Source organism: Peromyscus californicus, unplaced genomic scaffold (assembly GCF_007827085.1).
Source record: "Peromyscus californicus insignis strain IS unplaced genomic scaffold, ASM782708v3 Scaffold_9__1_contigs__length_137607984, whole genome shotgun sequence".
In the NCBI taxonomy this organism is placed as follows: domain Eukaryota; kingdom Metazoa; phylum Chordata; class Mammalia; order Rodentia; family Cricetidae; genus Peromyscus; species Peromyscus californicus.
In genome coordinates, this window is record NW_026294617.1 from 115,273,347 (window position 1) to 115,299,880 (window position 26,534).

The following is a 26,534-nucleotide window of genomic DNA, read 5'->3' on the forward strand; positions in this document are numbered from 1 at the left end:
TCCTTCAGTAGCCCACAGAGTACCCTCCCCAACCAAAGAAACTAGAGCAAAGGGGTGAAGGCTTCATTCAGGCACCAGCTCAACCTCGAAACATTCAATGAGCTGTGTGGATGCTGTTCTCAGCCAGCAATGTGGCCCCATGTCAGTCTTTGAAGAGCAACCCTTTACCCTAGCATCAGCCTGGGTTGTTTGGGGATCTCCATAGGAGCCCCCAGATCTCCCCCCTCCAACACCTCCACTCCCACCCCTGCCAACAACTCAGGTGAATGTAACCCAGCCCCACCACTAGGAGCCTTGCCTGGCTACAAGAGATGGCCAGTTCAGACTCCATATCCCCCATTACCAGGAGTCTTCGCTAGGATCACCCTCCTAGATTCCAAGAAGTTTCCACTGCACTAGGTTTCCACACTGCCTCCCACATGGTCCCAAATTCCAGCCATCTCTCTCCACACTCTCTCCTTCCATCCAATCCCTCCAACCTGATCCCTCCTGATCCCATCCCCACCGAACCCCAGTCCACCCATAAAATCTATTCTATTCACTCTTCCTCAGGAGATCCATGTGTCCTCCCTAAAGCCCCCTCTCTACCTAGCCTCTCTGGGTCTATAGATTATAGCTTGGTTATCATTTACTTAATGGCTAATATCCACTTATAAGTGAGCATATACCATATTTGTCTTTCTAGGTCTGAGTTACCTCACTCGGGATGATTTTTTTCTGTTTCATCCATTTGCCTGCAAAACTTTCACAATTTTATTTTTTTTAACAGTCTAGTAATACTCCATCGTGTAACTGTACCACATTTTCTTTATCCATTTTTCTGTTAAGGGATATCTAGGTTGTTTTGAATTTCTGGCTTTTTTGAATAGGGCAGCAATGAACACGGTTGAGTAACTGTCTCTGTGGCAAGATCAAGTGTCCTTTGGGTATACATCCAAGAGTGGTATAGCTGGGTCTTGAGGTAGATTGATTCCCAACTGTCTGAGGAACCACCACACTGATTTCCATAGCGGCTGTACAAGTTTGCACTCACAGCAGCAATGGAGGAGTGTTCCCCTTGCTCCACATCCTCACCAGCATGAACTGTTACTTGTATTATTGATCTTAGCCATTCTGACAAATGTAAGATGGAATCTCAAAGTAGTTTTGATTTGCATTTCACTGATGGCTAAGGATGTTAAACATTTCTTTAAATGTTTCTCAGCCATTTGAGATTCCTCTATTAAGAATTCTCTGTTTAGATCTGTAACCCATTTTTAATTGGATTACTGGAATATATAGTTTCTTTATATATTTTGGATCTTAGCCCTCTATCAGATGTGGAGTTGTTAAAAATCTTTTCCCATTTGGTAGGCTACTATTTTGTTCTATTGATGGTGTCCTTTGCCTTACAGAAGCTTTGCAGTTTCATGAGGTCCATTTACTGTTGATCTTAGTGTCTGCCCTATTGGTATTCTGTTCAGAAAGTCTTTTCCTGGGCCAGTGCATTAAAAACTGTTCCCCTACTTCCTCTTCTATCAGATTCATTGTATCTGGTTTTACGTTGAGGCTTTTGATCCACTTGGACTTGAATTTTGTGCAGGGTGATAAATATGGATATATTTGCATTCTTCTACATGTAGATGTCCAGTTTGACCAGCACCATTTGTTGAAGATGCTGTCTTTTTGCTAGTGTGTGTTTCTGGCTTCATTATCAAAACTCAGGTGTCCATAGGTGTGTGGACTTATGTCTGGGTCTTCAATTCGATCCCATTAATCAAGGTGTCAGTTTTATTACTTTATCTCTGTAGTACAACTTGAAATCAGGGGTAGAGATACCTCCAGCAGTTCTTTCATTGTTTAGGATTGTTTTGGCTGTCCTGGGGTTTTTTGTTCTTCCATCTGAAGTTGAGAACTGTTCTTTCAAGTAAACATGTTTCTTATACCAGAAAAAAACTATAGCTACAAAAGTGCTACACGAAGAAAATGAACCATATAGGGAAATGGGGTATTGAATATGTACCAGAGTTAAATTTATTAAACGAGAGTTTAGTCCAGTGTTGCTTCTTTTTATTAGTGGTTGTTCATTGTACAAAATTACAGGTTTCATTGTGACATTCTCAGACCTGTATGTGATATGCTTCGATATGATTCACTCCCATTACCCTCCCCAGACCCTTTTCCCACTTCTACTGGCCATCTTCCTCTTCTCAAATAATCCTCCTCCTGCTTTCAACACGCTTTCTCTTGGCCAAGATTCTGTAATGAGAGAAACCATGCAACATTTTTCTTGAAGGGTCTGGATTATTTCACTTAACAAGATCATCTCCAACTCTATATATTTTTGGGCAAATGACACAATTTCATTCTTCTTTTTTTTTTTTTTTTTTTTTTTTTTTTTTTTTTTTTTTTTTTTTTTTTTTTTGGTTTTTCGAGACAGGGTTTCTCTGTGTAGCTTTGCACCTTTCCTGGAACTCACTTGGTAGACCAGGCTGGCCTCGAACTCACAGAGATCCGCCGGCCTCTGCCTCCCGAGTGCTGGGATTAAAGGCGTGCGCCACCACCACCCGGCAATTTCATTCTTCTTAATGGCATAATAGTAGATAGATGATAGATAGATAATATATATAGATGTCAGATGATAGATTGATGGTAGATATAGATATATAGATAGATGACAGATAATAGATAACAGGTAAATAGATGATGATGGTGATAGATGAATGATAGATTAGATAGACAGATGATAGATAGATGACAGACAGATGATAGATATGATGATAGATACATAGATAAATAGATAAATTAGATAGATAGATAATATATTAGACCGATAGATGATAGATAGATAGATAGATAGATAGATAGATAGATAGATAGATATCATACTTTCTTTATCCAGTCTAGATTGAGCATCTAGACTGGCTCCATAGCTGAGTACTGTGCACAGTGCCTCAGTAAACATGGATGTGCAAGCATCTCTGTGGTGTACTTACTTAAAGTCCTTTGAGTATATATCCAGGAGCAGGATAGCCAGAGCATTTGACAACTCTTTTTCGAGTTTTTCGAAGCCCCTTCATACTGATTTCCATAGTGACTACACTAATTTACATTCCCACCAACAGTGTGTAAGGGCTCTATACTCAGGGTATCCTTGCAGCAGCTACTTTGTGGTTTGTTTTTCTCAATGGTAACCATTCTGACTGAGGTAAGATGTATCTCAATGCAATTTTGATTTACATTCCTTGATGACTGAAAATAGTGAACATTTTATTCATGTATTAATTGACCATTTGTATAATTTTTCTCTTGAGACTTGTCTGTATAGTTCATTTGCTTATTTATGTATTGATTGTTTGGGTGCTTAATCTTAGATATTAATCCCCTGTCAGAATAACTAGCATAGGTTTTTCTCACATTCAACATGTCAGTTTTCTATACTGAGCAATTCTCCAGCTCCACATGGACTCCAGCTTGGTCTCTTACAATTTAATTCAGTTCTGACACAAACTACCTCAAGGCAAGCACAGAACCCATAGCGCAGTTCCATGAAACTGCCTCCCACATCAGAAGCTAATCAAAGCCGGTGAATGATAGGTTACTCAACTCTCTGACAGAGGTAAAGCAGCCATTTCAATGACCTTTCCTCAGGACTGACCACTTACTGCACTAGGTCACAGAACTCAGAGAACCACTTCAGGTTAATTTGAAAGGATGTTAAAAAGATATGGAAATAAACAACTAAATGAAAGGATCAGGGCAAGGTCCAGACAGCTCCTGGAAACAGCTGAGTCTGACCTTGTTAAACTGAAGTGTAGCCTCCCAGCACTCGGGTGTGTTCACCAACCTAGGTCTCCAGACCCCCAAACTAGAGAGATACAATATGGAGAATCATTACAACATAGGCATGATGGGCAGGCACATCAGTTGAATTTCCAACCCTCATCCCTCCCTAAAAGATAGTAAGGGAAACTGAGAGCTTTGAGTCCCCGCTCATGGCATGGTCTCTGGGGACCAATTGTGCTGCGTCCTGCTGAAACTATTAGAAACTCCATCAAGTTGCCTCAGAAGAACAAAATTTCTCCTATACCCTAGAGTGTTCAGGGATTAAGGAGCTCTATGTATATCATGCTCATCATTCAAAAAATAACAGTCAGGGGTGCTATGCTAGGAACCAGAAGCTGAGACCAAATGTGTATGTTTTACTATGCCAGATCCCACAGCTTTTACACTACAAGGACCAAGAAACTCGAATCAGGAAATAAAGGTGAAACAGTGCATCGAACTATCCCTTCCCTAAGGAGCTTTTGTACAGTGGGTCACAATCCTTGAAGGAGTTGTTTTAGTTCTAATTGTGCTGTGTTTATTATTTCAGTTAGACAATAGAAGAGGAACTGTAGGTGCCCAGTCTTTAACTTATTGTTACATGAGATGGTTTAGGGCTGTAACTCCGGGGAATTTACGCAAGGCAACTGTTTTGATGATTATAGCAAGGAATACCACTTCTCCTCTGTTTCACATTGGGAAACTTCCACTGCAGCATAACAGCTTGAAGTTTAAATTTAGTGGCACCTCCATGTGTAAGGTACCACATTTAAATGTACCAAGATTCCACATACAGCTGTTGCTTGAGCAGTAGTATTAATTAAGCCCACAAAAGTTTGCTGATTGATATGAGTCAGCAGATGTTAAAATTAATTTAGAATCAACCTATGTTACTGAGGTGCAAAGCTAGCTGGTACCCTTTTTTTATTTTTTGATGGATGATAATTGTTTAGTAAATTTTGGGTTTCCAATATGATCATGTAACTTTTTAAAAATTATGAGTACTTTGTGTGTGAGGCAGAGCCTCCATTCATATGTAAGTTCTTTCTCAGAGTCTCCAATCAGGATCGTCACCAGGATGTCACCTCCCTGTGACAATGGCTGTTCTACAAAGTCTAAGGACCCTCTGTCTTACATAATGCTTAATTCATGTCTCAGCTTCCTGTTTGCTAAGATGTGACTATGCTGAATGACAGCCTTCCACAGACGGCCACTTCAGCCACCAACCCCTCCTTGCTATGAAGCGGTGAGAGGGGATGAGATCCTCCCTCCCTGTTTAATCTGTCACACATTTTTGTCACAATGAAGAGAAACGTAACTGAGGCCATATTAAACAAAGCATCAGTCTTCTGAGCTTGCTACAGAATGAAACCAACACCCAGGTTCTCCGCAAGGTCAGTTCCTCCTTAAAGTGACTCTCAGCTGTGGCTTGCTCCACACTCACCTGTATTAGTTACTTTCCTGTTGCTGTTATAGAACACCATGACCAGAAGCAATTTAAGGAAGAGAGGGCCATTTGAGTGTATGGTTCCAGAGGAAGAGTTCATGGTGGTGAGAAAGACATGGCAGGGTGACAGATTCAGGAAGCCGTGAGAGATGGAGACAGAGACAGACACAGACACAGAGAAAGACACAAAACAAGTAGCCAAGTGAGATTATAAAGCAAAACAAACAAACAAACAAAAAACCTTATGATGTATTTCCTCCAGCCAGGATTAACTTCCCGAAGGTTCCATAACTTCCCCCAAACACCACCAAAAACTGTGGCTCGAGTGAGCATGGACCCAGAAGAGCATTTCTTATTCTAACCACCACATTGTTGTATTCATACTGAGTTGAGTGTCTTGCTTCTAGAATCTGTAATAGAGGCTTCATCATATTCAGCAAATGCAGCAATAAGCAGCCTAGCTCCAAATGCAGGCTAGCATAGAGGTGGCATCACAGCTCATAAAAGAGATGCTCATTAGCCAGGAGGCAGCAGTTCAAAATACAAGTTCATGAGAAGTCAGCAGGACCAATTAGCAAGGCAAAATAAGCCCTAGGGTGTGCTGATATTTGCTGAAACCCATGCTTGCAGATACCAATGGCTACCACACTAAATGACTAGCTGTAATATTTACATAAAATTGGTTCAAATGTGGATGGGTGATGCCATACCTGGAGGGAAGGAGAAAACTACTGAAAAAAATAGGGCTTGCTGGGGAGATTCAGACACACTCTCAAGGAGGTACATAAATGGTTTGAAAGATCAAGGTGACGCCAATATTAATGGAGACTGTGCAAGATCCATCATACATTTAATCAAATGGAAGACATGAAAGGAACAGGGATGAGTATGGACTTGAAAGCTGCTGCAAATATCAAAAGTGAAATCAGGCTTCAGTACAGGCATTAAAGTGAGAAGTGTCTCTGTAGGCGCCTTCCTCTGAACTGAAACACTCACTCCAGAGGGAAGAGGGGAGGCTGCGCAAACTCAGGAGGTAACAAGAGTCACAAGTCTGGGAACCCTGAAGCTTGCAAGGTTCCCCAGGACCTCTCCCCAGGGCTGTGGAAGCCGTAAGCAACCGCTCAAGAGAGACTGACGAGCAAGCTGTAGAGAGGTCTCTGTGACTGTGGACTCCTGGGCAAGCCATGCAGAGAGCTCCAGGGATGAAGCCTGGTGATGAGGCCCCTCTTGAGTCAATCCTTGTTCCTGCAAAGAACACTTCACTCCTGTTAGTGACCCCAGTAAAACTCAGTGCTTCACCAAGTTGGACTCTGGTACAATCATTACTTAAGTCTGCTATGGGTTCCTTTTCTAGGGTGAGTACATGTATGTTTTACACCTCCCTAGGAAATATTTGTCTCACACACACATACACACACACACACACACACACACACACACACACACACACACACACACACACACCATTGTCTCTCATTGATTGCGCCAGTTTAAAACCTAATGCATGTGTTTTTGATGATTCTTGCTTTCTCATTCTCCTTACTGGTTGATACGTTTTCCTTCCAGAGTGTTGAAATCTGCCAGGCTTGGCAGCACAGTCCTGTACTCACCCCAGCACTTGGCAGGTAAGGGCGGATAGACTTACTCCAACCTGTTTAATTTCACTCTTTCTCTTATGTGGACTCCGACTCGAACACCCGTCATCCGTCTGCACTTCTCTTTCCTCACAGTTTCATCCATTCCTCTTCATAACCCCCCCCCCCCGCCCCCAAACTCAGAGCATCTGAAACAGGAAACCATGCTCGAACCCCAGTCAAGCTAATCCTATAATTCTTTAGGAAGTTCTGTCTCTTTGCCCAGAAAGGAGTGATTAAAAATAAAGCGCTAAAAGTTGTATTCAGGATCAGGACATGATGTCAAATGATTCAGCACAAGATTCATTTCAGAACAGGTGATATTTTCCCCCTTCATCTTTTTTTCCTCACTGTCCTTCTAGAACAATCACTGCTTTCCTCTTTTGTTTATCCTTCACCCATCTTTCCTCCTCATCTTTCCTTCCTGGCTTTATGTCTTCCTTTTCCTGTCTCTTTCAATTTTTCATTTCTCTCTCTTCCTTCTCCTCCCTCTCTGGTTAGTGCGTAGTGGCTGAGTCACTCTGGAGTATAAGAAACCGTCAGTGCTCAGTCCAGAAGGTGAGCACTAGAGACGGAGAGGCTCTCGGTTCTGAACCTGCCAGAAGCAAAGATGGAGCAAGTTAGCCTCGCCACGAAAACACCCAGCAATGTAAGTCGGGGTGAGCTCTGGGAACATAGTCTCCGGAATGGTCATAATTAGTAGTAGGTATACCTTACTATTTAAGGCTCTGTTGAGAAGGAATGGTCACAACTAGTAGTAGGTATACCTTACTATTTATGGCTCTGTTGAGAATGGGCATATTTAGTAGTAGGTATACTTTACTACTTAAGGTTCTGTTGAAAACGTGCTTTGCATAAAGGAAGAACTCCTGGTAATCAGCAAGTCAGTTTTAGAGAATTTCTATGAAAATCACAGTAAAATAAGAACTGTTATCATTTAAAGAAACAACTTAGAAATTTACCCAAAAGGGGAGATACTGTGATCATGAAGTAGAAACTTACCCAAAAGGGAAAATACTGTGATCACGGAGGTATTTTTTCCAGAATGAGGCTCATCCATTACACTCCAAATATGCTGTCCCTTATCATTTCCCGAAATTTGGGGAATTGTGTAATTAGTGACAGTAGGGGACTGTGTTCCCACTTTCCCCTTATTTTTGTGTTAAAAAAAAGCAACTTAATCAATACTGAAAAGTTTATAAAAGGTATGTTTAAATTCTTATCTTCAAAATACCTATTAATAAACGAAAAATCAATAGAGAAAACCAAAGATTGAATTGTATGGAGATTTACAAACTAAAATGAATAAATGTTATAAGACAGAGGAAGTAAGTTATAATGGCAAATTAAATGTTCTGCATTATGTTTCACTAGGATGAACTTGGGTTAGAAAAGTAAGATGGCCAGGGTTTCTCATTTTACTTCCAAGGTGTTGCTTGTCTTTTCTTAAAAGGTTCTTTGCACGATACATTCTAATCTCTAAGTAATCAATATTAGAAAGTATAATGCAGGAATTTAAACTCAGAGAGCAGAATTGGGCTTCATAAACCAATAATGATACTTTGTGACATTTTAAATACAGAGAAATCAACTAAGAATTCCAATCAGCTCGCTGGAGCTAAAAGAATGTATAATATGCATGTATATGTGTATATTTAAATTCATATACACATATGTGTGTAGATGTGAACTCATCTTGCATTATGACATTTTGTTTAAAATTTTATTTTAATCAGACATAAAAAAAGATACGAGTGATTGTTCCAATGAATAAGTAGACTATTTTCACCTCTAAAGGAGATAAGCAGGATGGCTGCTCAGTGTAGTAGATGTAATTTGACTCCATATCTCACCTGTTTCTAGTTCATTAGCAGAAATGTACCTCATCACTTCATTTTTGAATTTGTATAGGTCATCACATGCAAGGCAGCTGTTGCCTGGACAGCAAATGCCCCTCTGTCCATTGAGGAGGTTCAAGTTGATCCACCAAAGGCTGGCGAGGTTCGAATTAAGGTAAATATAAATGATGATACATTGAATGGATGTGGATGCATATATGTGTGTTTACAATGAATTTAGGAAACAAATCGTATTCTATATTAAAGAGAGCTAAGACTTCCTATGATTTATACAGATTGGCTTTAGCATATAGTAATAGTGAGGTTGCTGCATTTTGTTAAAATGTCACAAACCTAAGACTATAAATACTAAATGGCCAGGATTATTTTTAAAACACTAATGTTTTTTAGATTTGAAAATCAGAATAAGGAAGTGGCTCAGTGAAGTCACATAAAGCCAGGCAAGAGGCATGTATTTGTGACTGGGAGCTGGAGATGGGAGAACCCCCAGTACTTTCTGTCCAATCAGTGAAGCCAAAGTGATTAGCCTCTGTTTCAGGGGGGACCTTGTCTCAAAATAGAAGAGCAGATGAGGACAGATATCTGGACTTCAACTTCTGGCGCACATGTGTGTACACACGCCACAAACGCACAGAAAGTTCTCTCTCTCTCTCTCTCTCTCTCTCTCTCTCACACACACACACACACACACACACACACACACACACACACACACCACAAACACATACAATAAGATAAAAGGTAGCTTATTGAATCTGCGTTTATAAAGGAACTACTTGTTTTAAATAGGAAAAGAAATGAAATTTTTTGTCTGAATCTGTCAAATGTGAATGAACTAGATATTGTTAATGTAATTCTTGACTGTATATATTATATATACTTATTGTATATACTTTTTATTACATTTGTTATAGCTTTTTTATTTTAAACAAAAAAGGGGAAATATGGTTGATATATTGTGCACCCCAATAAATGTATCTGGGGTCAGAGAACAGAACAGCCACTATATTAAACATAGGTTTAAGCAGTGGTAGCACACACCTTTAATCCTAGCAATGCAGAGGCAGAGATCCATCCAGATCTCTGTGAGTTCAAAGCCACACTGGAAACAGCCAGGCATGGTGACTCACGCCTTTAATCCCAGAAAGTGATGGCAGGAAGCAGAAAGTTATATAAGGCATGAGGACTAGGAACTAGAGGTCCTTTTAAGCTTTTAGGGTTTTAGCAGCAGTTCAGCTGAGATCCATTCAGATGAGGACTCAGAGACTTTCAATCAGAGGAAACAAGATCAGCTGAGAAGTTGGCAAGGTGAGGTTGGATGTGGTTTGTTCTGTTTCTCTGATCTTACAGCATTCACCCCAATACCTGGCTCCGGGTTTGTTTTTATTAATAAGACCTTTTAAGATTCTTGTTACACACATACATACACAGAAAGTTCTCTTTCTCTCATACACACAGGAAACTCACATACACACACAGGAAAGCTCATGCATACACACACACACACACACACACACACACACACACACACACACACACACACACAAAGTAAGATTTGTGAAAATCAGCACAACTGTTGGTCCCTAAACCTCTGTTTTCCACAATTACAGAGCTATTCTGATATATAGCTATTAGATGGCTGTAGGTGTTCTCCAAAACTTGTGTTGAAGTCTTATTGCCAATATAGTGATTCCAAGACAATGCCTCTAAGAAGTGAGTGAATAGATCGTGGGGCCTTTGCCCTCATGAATGGATTAAAGCTGTCACTGTAAGAAGGGATTACTTACAGACTCCTAATAAAAGCATGATGTTGCACCCACCTACCTCTCCGTGTCACACACATTCACCTGTTGTTTGCCATGTTGTAACATGAGAGTCACCATGAGAGACACCATGCTCTTAGATTCACCAGATTCCACAGCTGTGAGCCAAATAAATTGACAGGCTAAGGATGACATAATCAGTGACATTCTGTTACATCAGTAGAAGACAGACTCAGACAAAAGTAGATGCTCTGCTGCAGTGGGAGTGACTAAGAGGCCCGGGCTCCCTCTCCCACACTGGTTCACCGACAGACTCTCCAGGTGTGACACACCTATAGTACTAGGGAGGAGCCAGCTGACTTCCTCCTTGTTCTCATCAGTAGGAAAAGTTTGCTCTAGCAGGGCCAGGTGAGGTCTGAGTCTGCTCCAGCTGCCGTCACCACCACACGCCATTGTTCATGTGCTTTAAACAAGATTTATTTCCTCACAGTTCCAGAGCCTGGAAGTCTTCTAGATGAGGACGCCAGCATGGCAGGTTCTGACGAAAGCTCTTATCCTGGCTTAGATAGATGCTCGTTTTCTTGCTGTACCTTTATGTGAGAGAGAAAGAGAGAACGTGGAAACGAGGAAGCGCCTGGTCTCTCTCTTCATAAAGACAGAAGTTCTGAATTCATGGCTTCATCTGAAGCTGACTACCTCCCAAGACTTCCACTTCCAAATGCTATTACACTGGGGGCTGCCTGGGGCCACCGTATGTAAAAGGCAAACAGTTCAGTTGATAGCAAGAGCTCACACTGTCATTCCCCTGCTCATGGGGAAGAGGTGTCACTTTGGGGGAATAAGTCACTACCTTCACCCAACTCTACTACACCATACAGATGTTCTAACCACAGGAAGAGGCAAGTAGGAGGCCTCAGCACTCCACAGTTCTGTTAAGGGGGCTAACTTTGTTTGGAAAAGAGTGTGGGAGGACTCATACCTTGAGAAGTTACAAAAACAAAGAACTGTTTGGGTATTTTAGGGTTATTTGACTCTCAGTTTCCAAAGTTCAAGAGTGTGTTGCTAGTATCTAACTAGCTTCTGGCAAGGAACTCATGCTCTCTTACAATGAGGCAGAGAAAGGGGAGTACTTAACTCTCTCGGTAACTAATTCAGTTTTGCTAGACCTAACTCATTCCCATGAGACTTAATCTAGTCTCTTTTTTAAAGATGTATTTCGTTTTTAAAGTGTGTATACGTGTCATCCGTGTATCTGTGTGCACTTGTGTGCTGGTGTCCCTAGAAGCCATGAAAGGATATCTGAGACACTTAAGCTTGAATTACAGACAGTTATGAGCTACCCATCTTTGGTGCTAAGAACCCAAACTCAGGGCCTCTGCAGGAACAGAAAGCATTCTTAGCTGATTAACCTTCCTACAAGCCTCTCCATCTAGTCTCTTCAGAAAGACACTAAGCCATTATGAGGGTGATATGCTAGACCCATCCATCAAAGGCTGGCATTCAGTTCCTGTTTCACAGGGGAGTGAGAGTCTAGCATGTGAACCTCTCGGGGAGCAGACCACACCCAAACTGTCTCCAAGATCTTGGTGATAAGCAATTAAGAGAGTACTGGAAACTCTTGTGAGTATAGCAGCAGCAAGCTCAACACAGAAAACCAGGCAAAGATACAATTAATAGTCCATGCTGACATCACTTGAATCTCTGGAAATCTAAAGCTGTGGACCAGACTAGACTGATTTCCCTCAAGACCAACCAGAGTGGGCTTTGAAGAGCAGCAAGTCAACAAAAGAACAGAGAGAGACGGGATTGTGGGGCAACTACTTGGATCAATGACCTGAATAAACAGACCAAGAAAACACAGAGATAAATATCTTCCAACCCCCACCCCCACCCCCCGCAAGAGCCCAGAGTAATAAAGGAAATAACATCAAAGTGAGCAATCAGATTGCCAGAAGGAAATAGCAATTTTACAAAGATTTCAAAAGTTCCAAGGATCAATTTCTGCGGGCCAGAAAAAATAATGAAAATAAAGAGAATGTCTAGAAAAAACTTGTTAGCCCTGTCAACAAGTTCCGAGGGAAACATGCAGTCTGAAACCAATCTGACTTGCCGCCAATGTCATCCAGTTGTGGTATCTCTGTACCCTGGAGGGAAACTAAGTGACCTTTCGATTTGGAACAGCTAGAGATAAAAACAGTTGCAATGAAGAGAAAGCCAGAAAGCTGTGTGCTGCAGAAGACTCTTAGGAGAGGTCTTCAAAGGCCTTTCTGTTTCCCTTTTGCGTTAGTTTTTATCAGGAAACAGCACGCAGGATGGGGACAGGAAAGCTGGCACAGAAAGGCTCGGGTTTAGACTGTTTTACCTCTTGGCACAGAATGCAGGGAGATCATCCAAATGTTACCCAGGCTTCCTTCCAAGGGAGTTCATGTAACAAAAAGTATCCCAAAGTTCCTGCTGTATGCTTTACCCCATCCTACAGTAGCAAAGTGCCAGAAAGAATTCAGTGAGGTCTGACGTGTTTAGGCAGTCTGGGCAAAGTTACGAAGACAAGAGAAACTACGTGTTGTGTTCTGTGGGCACAATAATATGACAAATGTGGGAATTAGAGGGTAATCTGCCTCTAGACTTGAAGTTGTGTCATATTTTCCTCTGAAAGACTCGATAATTTTATGACCAGGTACTTTGATATAATAATGGTATTCTTTGAGAGTTTCATCCATGCATACGATATGTTTTGATCGTATTTACCTCTGCTCTTAACTCCTTATGGATTCACTGCCCACCTCCCCATCCTCTCCATACTTCATGTCCTTTTTATTTTTTAACACCTCACTGGGTCCAGTTTATGCTGCTCATATATGCACAGTGTGGGGCCAGCCACTGGAGCAAGGTTGACCTATCAAGGACCGAACCCCTAAAGAAAACTGACTCACTTAGCAGTCACCAGCTGTGAGAAGTCCCTCAGCTAGGTGTGAGGGCTTGTGAGCCCTTTTCTCCTGGGGTGTTAGCCGGCTTGCTCTTGTGCAGGTGACCACAGCTGCTCTCAGTTCATGGGTGCGTCCGTCCTATCCAGAGGACACTGTTTCTCCCTGGTCTTCCTCAACCTCGCGCTCTTACAATCTGTCCAACCCCTCTTCCACAATATGGCCCCAGCCTTGGGGAAGAATGTGACACAGATGTCCCATTTATGGCAGAGCATGCCATACATACTCTCTGCACTTTGACCAGTTGTGAGTTTCTTCATTAACTGTCATCCACAGCACAAAGACAGTTGTATTAATCAAGGAGTAAATATAGATGTCTTTAGAGGGCAGTTTGATACTATGTCCATTTAGCAATAAAGCAATAGTAATAGGTTTATTTCTGGAGCCTATGAGCTCCCAGCCATCGGGGTTTGGCCAGATTTATAGTACCAGGCATGTTTTTCTTCCTGTGGAGTAGATCTTAAATCCAATGAGAAAATGGTTGTTTTTACCTCCAGAGCGTTCATGCTACCACTACACGCATGGGTGCATCCTACCAGGCTGGTCATTATCATCGCTTGCAGAGTTCAGAGATAAAACTGCTGGGGGCTTCTCTCTCCCAGCAGCATACATAGAACCTTCCAGTACCAGGAAAGCACGCCAGCAGGGGAAAGGCACCCCAGTCAGAACCAGCCTGATTTTCCACGTCTGTGGTGTTTTCAGTACTAGGATCATACCAACAAGTTCCTGGTGAACAACCAAGAACCATCCCAACAGCTATATTGTTCGAGGGGTCTCCAAGACACCCGTGACCAACAATTCAAGGGGGAGGTATCCCCGGACCTGGGACTGGACTTTTTATTCGACAACCTATGGTTTCTGGGAAGAGATTCTCTCTCTCTCTCTCTCTCTCTCTCTCTCTCTCTCTCTCTCTCTCTCTCTCTCTCTCTCTCTCTCTCTCTCTCACACACACACACACACACACACACACACAATTTAGAAAGCTTATAAAATAGTAGGTTTCAATATGGCTTTTTAAAGTATCCTTAGTGTTCATTATCCTTGCCTCGTCCCCTATTCTGCCTTACTTTCCCATCTCCCTCTACAGGTAAACCTCCCTCCTCATTAGTCCCCTTTTCCTTTTCACCTGTGTTCTCCTCTGCCTTCTCCCTTAAACCATCGTCCTCCCTCGCCCCCTAGTGGCTTCTTTCAAATAGTTAGGCTTTCTATTGCTGTGGTAAAGCATCATGACCCCAAGCAACTTGGGAAGGGAAGGGATTGTTTCATTTCACTCCTCTCATCACACCGCACCACTGAGGGAAGTCAGGCAGGAACCTGGAGGCAGGAACCGAGGCAGAGGCCGTGGAGGAGTGCTGCTCACTGGATTGTTCACTCACGGCTTGCTCGGCCTGCTTTCTTATACATCCCAGGACCACCAGTCCAGGTTGGCAATGCCCACAGTAAACAGGACCCACCCACCTCAATTATTAATCAAGACAATACCCCACAGACTTTGCTGCAGGCCAACCTGTTGGAAGCATTTTTTTCAATTAACATTCTCTTCCCCCAGTTATATTAGGTTTGTGTCTAGTTAACAAAAACCAACCAGCACACCTACTCTACAAGTACTCCAAGTTAAACATGCAAATCTCAAGATTTGATGCCAGGATCCACATATTAGTAAGAACACAGTGAGTGTGTCTTTCTGTCACAAGGCATTTTTCTCCATTAATTTAATCATCTTTTCAGATTATATCCGCCGGGATCTGTGGTACTGATAACCACATCCTGGAAGGGAAAAACAAAGTACCGCTTCCTGCCATCTTGGGCCATGAAGGAGCTGGGATTGTGGAGAGTGTCGGACAAGGCGTAACTACCTTAAAGCCAGGTAGGTAACTAGGCATGATATTGATGCCATCAAGGGGTGCAGGAAGAGGTTTGGCTTCTCTGCCACTTAAGAAATTAAGAGGCAGGGCTCTAAGAAATTAAGAAGCAGGGCTGGAGAGATGGCTCAGAGGGTAAGCAGCACTGGTTGCTCTTCCAGAGGTCCTGAGTTCAATTCTCAGCAACCACATGGTGGCTCACAACCATCTGTAATGAGATCTGGTGCCCTCTTCTGGCGTGTAGGCAGAACACTGTATACACAATAAATAAATAAATCTTTAAAAAAAAAAGAAAAGAGAGGGAAGGAGGAAGGAAGGGAAAGAAAGGAAGAAAGGGAGGGAGGGAAGGGAGGGAGGGAAGGAAGGGAGGGAGGAAGGAAGGAAGGAAGGAAGGAATTAAGAGGCAGCGGAGAGATGTTATCAGAAATCACATGGAGCCCCAGCAGAGCTATCCTATGGTAACTGGGAAATCAAGGTCCCCTCTTGAGGGTCTTAGTTTTATTAATGAAAGAATTTAAGAACAATCAAAACCAAGCTTGAGAACAAAGAATGAATTCAAACAGAAGCATAAAGACAGTTTATTGGAGCTTAAAAGGGAACCCCCAGTTCAGGCACACTGGAAGGGAGAGGAGAGGTGAGGAAGAGAAGGAATGAAAGTCAGGCTGCTTGAACGGAGGCAGCGTGGGGCTCAGTCCCTTGGCCACAGATGCCACAAGCCAAGGAGAGGAGCTTTAGAAAAAAGAGGAGGGATCCCAGAGCATAGTTATAGGGTGTGAGAGCATACTCAGGCTACAGGCAGCATCTGAGAGAAAAAGAAGAAATAGCCTTAGAAAGGCGAGCAGCCCCCAAGACTCACGATGGGTTGGCTGGTAGGCATGGTGTTATGTGTCAGGCATTCGGGAAAGGAAAAGCATGTACTTTCAATGAACCCATCCTCTTGTGGGTTCTCCCTAGCCAGCTGCTCCCTATGTATTAGCTCTTAAGGAAGGGGACAGGAGCCTGTCTTCACCTAGAGGCAGATTCCATTTTTTACAATATAGCACTAATTCCTTTCCTAATTCTCACTCTGATTCTTTCCCTGAGGTAACATGAAGATTTCAGAACTCACCATATATTGACAAAACCATGAAACTGCATCCAGACATCAGACACAGTACAAGAAATAGGCAACTTGGGATTCAAAATCCCAGGCTGAGACGGAGTTCAGTGGTGTGACACTTACCTACCATGCACAAGGCTGTAGCCACAAGTTTTCTCTGGTCCCACCCAGCCCGCAGTCCCACATTCCTCCAGTCCTGCCCAGCCTTGCAGTCCCGCAGCTGTTTATAAAATAATCATTCAGAGGCTTCATACTAATTACCAATAGTATGGCCTATGGCAGGCTTCTTGCAAGCTAGCTCTTTCATTTTAAATTAACCCATTTCTATTAATCTTTGTTTTGCCATGTGACCATGGGGTTACAAGTCTGGGGCAATGGTGCTCCTTGGGCAGCAGGCTGGCATCTCACCTCTCTTTCCTTTTCTTCTCTGTATATCTGCTTGGATTTCCTGCCTGCCTCTAAGCTGCCTTCCATAAGCCAATGCAGCTTTATTTATCAACAAATTGGAGCAACACATATTCACAGCATACAAAAAGACATCCCACAGCACAAGGTTGTGCTCAATTCCCAGCATGGAAAAATAGAATATTCATATTCTTCCAATTTTGTGTTTGACTACAAGGGTCTAAAAGAAGAATTCTTATCCACTCATTTCTATAGATATTATCCCACACTAATCTACTCAATATTACACTAAGAATTACAATATATACACTGTATCATGATATGGTTAAACATAAAATATGAGCCCTTTTCTATACACACACACACATGTGTGTGTATGCACTAATCTTTTCAATTGTACAGAGTAGTATCATGCATAAGAGTTTCTTCTAGAATTTGTATTTACTTTCCCCACATTACAGACCTTCATGTTTCAAACACTTGATAATATCACATTATTCTAACAAGAATTTGTCATAGATTATTTGTTTTCTTTTATGTATATCATGAGCATGCTATATCAAAAATATGGGTGAACATATTTGTGTCCTTCCATGATGTCAGAATGTACTGAATAACAGTACATTCACCTGGTGCAGCAGTTTTGCTGGCAACAATTTGCCAGACATTCCAGATCGCCTTGATCTCAAGCACTGGCTGAGGCAAGCACGAGCTGTTTCATTCCCATCCTAATTATTAATATTAACCCTGATCACATGTACACATCACACAGTAAACACATCAGTTTGCATGTGGAGGGTAGGGACTACAGAACAGGTATATATGTAGGTTACAAAGGCAAGGAATTTCAAGGGACCTAAGAGGCAATGCTGGAAAACTGAAAGAAATTCCAATAAACAGAGGCTTTATGGGGGCGAGATCTCCAGATGGTGTCCTAGGAGCAGTCATCACCCTCCTTTCTCAAAACGGAGTCAAAAGCTACTTGTAAAGTTAAGTCTTTCGGGGCAATCAATCTGAAAAGCACCGTGTGACACAATATGGTGTGACTCAGGGCAAGGCACAGACTGATCTCAATCACCTCTGAAGAGATAGGTACTCTGAAAAAGATCAGCTCCCTTGTTTGACTTATTTAGCTACTTAATGGCAGAACAGGTTTAAGGGCACAGGCTGCCTTCCTTTCCTCAAGTTCTAGCATAATACAACACCTCATAATAAGTACTGATTCTAATTTAGCTCATGTATGATTCATTCTTCCAAATGTCAATAAAGACAGATTCTACTTTTCTCCTGGAACACTGAGCCAAACAGACAAGTCTCATACCACAAATACAGATGTTACTCCGAGACGTAGCCACCTCTTTCCTTTGACCTTCAATGCCATGAGTTGCAAATACGTGAATTCTTTTTTTCTTTTTTAATCTTGCAGGTCTATTTATAGTAAAAATTTTTGATCCCATAGTGGAATAATAATTAACTTCAAATACCATGCCACAACTCTTCTGTAGCGAATTGATGACATCCGCTATAAACAGTTCCCAGTGGTATTTACTGTATTTCGGGTTTCCCCTGAGTTGGTCATAACTTTCTTTATTCTTTTTCCTCAGGAGATAAAGTCTTAACGTTGCCTCTTCCGGAATGTAGAGAATGTGTCTATTGCCTCCACCCTAAGGGCAACTTCTGTAAGAAAGAGAAGTTAGTTTCAATTTTGACTTCTCACCTCACGTGCTTTCCTGGGTGCAGGGGTTGACTCAACTCTGGTAACGTCTTTTCATTTCTCTTCCTTGTTGCTGTGTCTGGGGAGCAGTATTCTCTCTCCAACTGGATTAATGTTGGACGGAACCAGCAGATTTACCTGCAGAGGGAAGAAAATCTATCATCTTTACGGGACCAGCACATTCACAGAATATACTGTGGTAGATGAAATTGCCCTGGCGAAAATTGATGCTGCTGCTCCTATGGATAAAGTCTGTATCTTAGGCTGTGAGGTGGCGACAGGCTTTGGAGCTGTGTTTAATACAGCACAGGTAAGAACACATTTCTGAGTTGTTTTCAGTGACTGTCTACACAGTAAACAGGGAGCCACACAGCCGGAAGGCTCCTCCAATCATGGACGAAACCGCAGGCTTCCCACCCTTCTTCATTTCTTACTAACACAAAATCACCTCTGAAACTTCAGGTCACCCCTGGCTCCACCTGTGTGGTGTTTGGACTCGGAGGGATCGGCTCTGCCATTGTCATGGCCTGCAAAGCCTCTGGTGCTTCTAGAATCATCGGGGTTGACATCAATGAGCAGAAGTTTCCCCGGGCAAGAGCCTTGGGTGTCACTGATTGTCTCAACCCTAACAAGCTGGAGAAACCCGTCCAGGAGGTGGTGATGGAAATGACCGGTATTGGTGCTGATTTTGCATTCGAGGCCATCGGCCTCATTGAAACCATGGTATGTGTCTTGAGCACAATTTGGGAACACATTAACTTCTGAAAGTCAGGAATTTACTGCCATTTGTTTAATTTGGAAGGATTGCTGCAAATTGAACCAAGGGCCTCCAGCATGCTGAGCACAATTCTATACCTTCAGTCCTGATAAAGGGCTACAAATTTTTACCTAGCCTTTTTGAGCACATTGATATGCCTTGCACACTTCTGAGCTATTATCCTGTTCTGTCCCATTTAATTCATAGATCCATCTTTGTAGCTAATAAATAACACTATCTTCAGCTTAAAGACTGAAAATCCTAATCTTAGTTGAATTTAAACAGCTTACTCTAGATGACAGAGTTAAACATACTCTGTGCTGTTTGATCATAGTATATCTCCCACATACTCCCTGAAAGTACATATTAGCATTGCTATTGAATTTAGAGAACACAGCCCGCCCCACAAGTAAGGCCTGCCCCCCCCCCATAAGCCAATTTTAAAAAGCCACACTAAAAACAGAAAGCAAAAAAAAAAAGATTTAATCAATGTGGCCACATTGGGAAGAGGCACAAAGGGCCCAGTGAAGCCCCCAAGTCCATCTTCTCCAGGTCCTGAAGTGAGAGCAAAGTTTAAACAGATGCATGTATCTGAGCAGCCCTGGTCAAGGTTTGTTCCCAACCTGCCCTCGGCCAGTTCTTGTCTGGGCTTCAGTCTCACCCTGAAAGGCAGGCTAGCAAACTGTGAGGACTGTGTGAGATCTTTCTCCAGCAGACAAGTTCCCACACTGACTGATGCCCTTTTTCTCTCCTAGCATGAGGTTCATTGGAAAAATACCCATTTCTTTGAGGTTGTATGTTTCAATAGTCTACTGGTCAGATTGAGAGTCACAGGGCCTCTCCAGAAGATCTTCATTTCTACCAGGCCATTCACAAGTTACATGTAGAGCTATTGAGACATTAACCCTTCTGTTTCTGCATTTAGGTCGCAGCTTTGAAGTCATGCGTTGTGAGCTACGGGGTATGTGTGATTATGGGAGTAGCTCCCACAGGGTCACAGCTCTCATTTGACCCAGCGGTGCTTCTCCCCGGGAGAACCTTGAAATCTTCTGTTATGGGAGGTAGGCCTTTCTGTTTCCTTTCTCTTTCCAGAACCCTAAGTCCCCTGAATGCTCCTTGGAGGGAAAGAGGGAGGGAAGATAGGAAGAAATAGAAGACAGTGTATCGAGAAATGGAAAGGTGGGCTGCATTCTCAGCCCTCGGGATGCAGATGCAGGAAGAGTATCACAAGGTCGGTCAAGGCCAGCCTGGACTCAAGTGAGTTCCAGGCAGTCAGGCATACATAGCAAGACACTATCCCTTCTCCAACTTCCATGAAAGCACAAGACTGTCTTCCCAAAAGTAGTGTGTTCTCTGTAGAAGCAAACAAATCACTAGTTTAACACTGATAAGATCTATAAGGTACCCATTAGAACCCAGACTTTCTGTACTTGGTGGCAAACCATGGGTAGTATATGGACCACTCCCCCATACAGGTTAAGACTAGACGAGCATATCACTGATTTGCCCCCGTCCTGAGTTCTCACTTTAATAATCACTCTACGTTTCTATTTTAAAACTAAACACACAATTACAATGTGAGCCCACATTCCAATCTCTTCCCTAAACACCTTCAGAATCTATTCCATCACCTCACAGTCATACCCAGTATGCTTCCAGAACTAACCTGTTCCACAGAACCTGTGCAGTATTAAATGTTCTGAGGCCACACTGTCTAATGAAGTGACTTCTAGTCATATGTGACTTTTGAAAACTCAGAATATGGCTAGTGGGACTGGAAGACTGACAAGTCAGTTATGTTTCATTTTACTCTACTTAAATCCAAACAGCGGTGGTGGATGTGTGGAGCAGGCTTTCTTTTTGGGGGGCACCAACCAACTCCCAAATCATGACACAGAGACTTACTGTTAGCTTTGAATGCTCAGCCTTGCTTAGGCTTCTTTCTGGCTAGCTCTTTTAACTTAAATTAACATGTTTCTCTTCTACCTTTTTTTTTTCCTTTATTTCTGTATATCTTACTTTCTCTGCTTCTCGTGTCTGGCTGGCAGCTGCCTGGCTTCTGGATCCAAGCATGCCTCTCTCTTCCTCTCGTTCTCTCCTCTTCCTTCTTCTCTGTTCCTCTCTTGAGCCTAAATTTCTCCTCCTATTTATTCTCTCTGCCCACCAACCCACCTATCCTTTCTCTGCCAAGCTCTTTATTAGACCAATCAGGTGCCTTAGGCAGGCAAGGTAAAATAAATGTAATACATCTTTGCATAGCTAAAATAATATTCCACAACAAATGTGGTGGCACATGACTTAATCCAAGAGCTAGGAAGGCAGAGGGAAGTGGACTTTTGTGAGTTCAAGGCTAGCCTGATCTGCATAGTGAGTTCCAGGGCAAGGCAGGGCAACATAATGAGACCATGCCTAAAAAAATAAGTAAATAAATGCAAGCAGCCACACATGACGACTAGCATCGGCTTGTTACTAGACAGCACAGTTCATATTATCTTATGCCCTGTCCTTAGCCAGAACGCTTAAGCAAGATTAATGACTGATTATTGGTGATTGGTGATTAATGACTGATTGGTTAATTTAAGGCATGGATCTGAAAACTTGACTCTTGCAGTCAGAGTTCTCAATGGGCATTACCTTTAAGCAAGTTATCCAAATTCCTTAAACCCAGTCCTACCAGCTGAAAACAAGGGTGAGCAATAGTTTTTCTTATCTAATAGTGAAAACTAAATGAAAAACATGCAAGGCAAGAATTCCGCAAAGAAGGTGACACAAATGAGCAAAAAATGAGTGATCAGTTGATATGTTGACAACAGCCGCTCACGACCCAAGAAAACATGAGGTGTGGGCTTCGGTGGCAGTGAATGCTTGTTTGGGCTGGAAGGTCTGGGGCCTTCTAGATTATTCCTTGACACGCTTTTGTGTAAGTTGAATATGAAGTTGGACTACTACCCTCCTAATCACATAACAGGGAGAACATTTCCATCAACCAGCCTTCCACTACGGAAGTCTCATCTTTCAGAAATTCAAGAATTATCCAACTTGTGTAAAGCTCCCCAAACTAAACTGTTTAAGAAGTAACTGAATGCAGAGAATGACTAAACACAAATGACTCAGCTTTTTCTTTATAGCTAACTATCTATCTTTGTCCATTTTCTGTTGCCGTCAAAATGTGTGTGTGTGTGTGTGTGTGTGTGTGTGTGTGTGTGTGTGTGTGTGTGTGTGTGTGTTTCATTAACGTTCATGAAAAAGAAGCTTGTTTTGCTTTTGTCAAGATATTTTTTTCTCTTATGTGTGAATATTTTGCCTGCATGTATGTATATACATCACTTGTGTGCCTGGTGCCCTCAAAGATTAGAAGAGGGTATTGGTCCCCTGGGGCAGAAGTTACAGAAGGTTGTGAATGACCATGTGGGTGCTGGGAATTGGACCCAGGTCATCTGGAAGAGAAACAAGTGCTCTTGGCCACTGATTCATCTCTCCAACCAGTGTCAGGATATTTTTATCAGAGCAACAGGAAAAAGAAACAAACCCACATCAACTAGGAAGAGATGGGCTTTGTATGGCCAAGATGACCTCTGCCATAAGGTGATGACCCACGTCTGCGGCTGCTAAGGGCTATCAAGCACAGCCTTCTGGTTCAACACAAAGGATTACACTGTCTGCAGCAAGAACAGTCCCCATACAGCAAGATAGAAGCTGAGGGGGGTGTGCCTGCTGAGCCATCGATGAGTCATTGGTCCCCCATCACTGAGTCATTGGTCCCCCATCACTGAGCCATTAGTCCCAGTCTCTCTTCCTGTCCCTAGACAAGAGACTTTGCCACCTTCTTCTTATGAGGCTGACATACTGCAAGTTTTATGGTTTCTTTCTTGCCAGGCACTATGCCACCTTAGAGGCTCTTCCATGCTTTTAGAAGGACCATAGGATTCCACACAACTGCTGGAAAAATTGAATGTGTTTAGCTCCAGGTACCTGGATTGACCAGCCTTGTGCCTGGTTGTCAGATCCCCAGACCTCAATGTTTTGCCTTTATTTTGACCAGCTACTCCAATCCCAAAGTTGAAATTTGCAAGCACCTTATTCCCATATACCGTGTGTGCCTTCTTCCTGTGCTTCTCTTCATCTATTTATGACACCAAGTGTGTGTGCATGTGTAAAGGCTTGATAGCACGCTGGAGAGGTATACCAGATACTCACAGTTGGTTGTCTCATACTTACCAACTAATAAAACTAGTCCCCTAAAAAGAATTATTTTGTTATGGATGAGAGAAGCTGCTGCAAAGGTGGCCCTTTATTCAGTGTTACGCTAACAGGGTTTTAGGTTAGTGAAAATCCTGCATACCAACCAATTATGCAATCATCAGATATTGTATTGTTTCTGTGGTATGGATGTTGAAGGTCCCCCCGGTCTGTAGGTCAGAGGTGCCCAGAATGGTGCTACTGAGAAGTTCTGGAGGTGAGGCCTTCTGCAAAGTCCTTAGGTCCTTGAGTGTATGATCTCAAATGAGACTGTGATAGTATTTTCCTCTTCCTCTGTGAAAGAAAAGAACAGAAGTAATAGACTCAATGCAATCGTGATCACAGCCCATCAGCCCACTTTCCAGGACACTAACCACTTCCTATGACCTTCACTCCCAGCTGTTTTTATGTGCGTTAACACACCCTGCCTTAGATGAAAGGAGACTGGTAATCCAGGTCAGTGAGCCAGTGGGTGCTGCAGGAAATGGTTAGTGCCCGAAGGACAAAGGAGAGCTTTAGGCATGTGGTTATGGGTATAGCCATGAGAGCATAGGCATAGGGCTCTTCTACAGGCCTGGTAATCACATTCTGTCAGTGACTGATTCTGCTATGAAACAAACTGCTTGCTTGACACTTAGGAAAAGGACCAATGAATGGCTGGCTTTGATAATTTTATAAATAGACAGTTCACTGGAGCCTTCTGTCAGCTCTGATATTTTTCACATCCCATTACTTTAGTCTTTTCCTTCTACAGGGTATAAAACCAGAGATGGCATCCCTAAACTAGTAACTGACTACTTACAAAAAAAAATCAACACAGATGCTCTTATAACCCATAAGCTGCCTTTTGATAAAGTCAATGAAGCATTCAAATTGTTACGAGAGGGAAACTGGTAAGTATTTGTGCAAATGGTGTGTGTGTGTGTGTGTGTGTGTGTGTGTGTGTGTGTGTGTGTGTGTACAAGACTTTCCTGGGTGTGGTGACATTTCGGTCAAAATTTTATGACAAGTCCATGCTCCCATTTTACTCTCTACTCCCTTCGTGTGACATGTAAATGGTAATTAGTTTGTCTGATAAATTCTTGAATATCACATTTCTATTTCTAACACCAGTATCAACTGCAACAACTCGAGTGTGGGAATTGCTCAGGAGTAAGTTTTTGCCTAAAAGAACAAATAAACAAAAAGGTGAATTGATAAGCAGAATTCTTTAATCTGAATGTTTTAGAATGGTGGATTTAGAATGCTTTATATACCAGGGAACTTGCTAATATATAAAGCACAATGTACATCACTCTTCCTGATGACTCTCATTTGGTAGTAATAAGAGCACCACAAATTGACAAGAAAAAAAACAACAAAAAGACCGACATTTCCATTCAAAATGCAACCCAGTGGTTGTCTTCACACAGCCTTTCACGCTAAAAAATAGAACAGTGCTGTGGAATTACTGCTCCAGTTCCCACCAGACTAGTGAGTGGCCACCTGAAGAGTGGTGAGCGGTCCCAGAGTAAAGTGCACCCATAACTGAGGTGATTGACTGCTCAGGGCTGTCTGCAGCCATACTGTCTGGTTCTCGTTGCTCCCTTCTGATATCATGATTGACTGTTCTCTTCTAGCCTTGATTACAGATATTTTCAGTGTCTGTAAAAAGGGCAGAGTTGGGAGATGGGGATGTATGTGCTGTAATTGCCTTGCGCTACGTCCATAAGCACAGACAAGTAAGTTAGTCATCTCAGCATTTACTCTTTTGTGTTTCAGCATCCGCTGCGTCCTCACGCTCTAAGACTCCGACAATGGTGGCATATTAGCATCCTCAGCAGGGCCCTGTGGTGCTTCTTTACCTCCTTGAAGATTAAATTGCAACCTATGGAGACCAAAATTGGAAAGACACACATACACAATTTTAACAAATTAAACAATCAAATTAAATATTTCAAAACTCATGTCTCTATTTCAGGCTAAACATCAAAGGAAAAGAAGCAGGAATTGGTTACTAAAAATATATGTGTCCACACTTACAGTACCACTTGAACTTTGCTTTATTTTGTATAGGACTAGGGCCAACCTGTATTTATTTAAAACCTATTTAGAGTGTGTTCTTTGCCATTCTATATGCTCAACTGACTGTTTCAGAAAAACAGGCTGTGGAATAATCCTTTTGTACACTGTGAAGATGTGTTGCCCTCATTGGTTTAATAAAGAGCTAACTGTCCAATAGCTAGGCAGGAAGCGGTAAAGCTAGAGAGCCAGACTGGGAGAACACTGGGAGGAAAAGGGAGAAGTCGCCAGGAGATGTGAAGAGGAAAAAAAAAAAAAAGATGAACTTGCTGTGCTAAAAAAAAAAAAAAAAAAAAAAAAAAAAAGTACCAAGCCACATGATCATACATAGAAAAGAAATATGGGTTAATTTAAGTTATACGAGCTAGTTAGTAACAAGCCTAAGCTATTAGCCAAACATTTATAATTAACAATAAGTCTCTGTGTGGTTATTTGGCTGGTAGGACAGAAACATCCACCAACAAAAATCCTGGGCACATTAAGTCAGAAATAGATATAAGTACATGTTCATCTTTGCACAATGCAGAATGTATTAACAATAAACTCACAAGGAGCCATAGTTTCAATGGCAGTAATTTGTCAGATACATCAACTTTTCATGATAATCCTGGCAGAGGTGAGCAGGGATACTTTAATTGCAATCTTATTTACTACTCTTACCACTCAGATCACATATTACACATCACACAGCAATTATTTCTATATATGCATGATATATGTAGGTTATAGAATGACTCTTGTGAATTAAGGGGTCACAGCAGACTTCAAGAGGTTTGAGAAGTCCTAAGAAGCAGGAAAACTGGTAGAAATAAATCTGTACTGACAATGAACCAACTTGGGCTGTTGCTTCTGCTAAAGCAGTGGTTCTCAACCTTCCTAATGCTAAGAGACCCTTTAATACAGTTC

The 26,534-nt window shown here is 42.1% G+C and overlaps 1 protein-coding gene, 1 long non-coding RNA gene and 1 other non-coding gene across 4 annotated transcripts in view; 2 read left to right on the forward strand and 1 right to left on the reverse strand.

Annotated features, from left to right (window-relative positions):
- Nucleotides 1-25,433, forward strand: part of LOC128105078 (alcohol dehydrogenase 1-like) — a 28,838-nt gene extending 3,405 nt beyond the window's left edge. The window contains exons 2-11 of one of the 2 annotated variants that reach the window (XM_052729922.1): nucleotides 6,818-6,876; nucleotides 7,387-7,534; nucleotides 8,797-8,898; nucleotides 15,220-15,358; nucleotides 18,462-18,549; nucleotides 18,662-18,881; nucleotides 19,034-19,294; nucleotides 20,254-20,389; nucleotides 24,322-24,460; nucleotides 25,329-25,433. In XM_052729922.1, coding sequence (XP_052585882.1) covers nucleotides 7,496-7,534; nucleotides 8,797-8,898; nucleotides 15,220-15,358; nucleotides 18,462-18,549; nucleotides 18,662-18,881; nucleotides 19,034-19,294; nucleotides 20,254-20,389; nucleotides 24,322-24,460; nucleotides 25,329-25,353 — 1,149 coding nt within the window. In that variant the 5' untranslated portion in view covers nucleotides 6,818-6,876; nucleotides 7,387-7,495 and the 3' untranslated portion in view covers nucleotides 25,354-25,433. Of the gene's footprint in view, nucleotides 1-2,635; nucleotides 6,877-7,386; nucleotides 7,535-8,796; nucleotides 8,899-15,219; nucleotides 15,359-18,461; nucleotides 18,550-18,661; nucleotides 18,882-19,033; nucleotides 19,295-20,253; nucleotides 20,390-24,321; nucleotides 24,461-25,328 lie in introns of those variants that run through there. The other variant, XM_052729923.1, reaches the window with a different exon arrangement.
- On the reverse strand, nucleotides 1,989-25,421 carry LOC128105084 (uncharacterized). Its single transcript, XR_008216197.1, has 4 exons — nucleotides 25,314-25,421; nucleotides 23,675-23,861; nucleotides 18,575-18,709; nucleotides 1,989-2,238 (listed from the first exon to the last, which is right to left on the reverse strand). It is a non-coding gene; the product is annotated as an uncharacterized LOC128105084 (long non-coding RNA).
- On the forward strand, nucleotides 7,880-8,038 carry LOC128106851 (U1 spliceosomal RNA). The gene has a single exon (XR_008216891.1). It is a non-coding gene; the product is annotated as a U1 spliceosomal RNA (small nuclear RNA).
- Nucleotides 25,434-26,534: the final 1,101 nt, after the last annotated feature.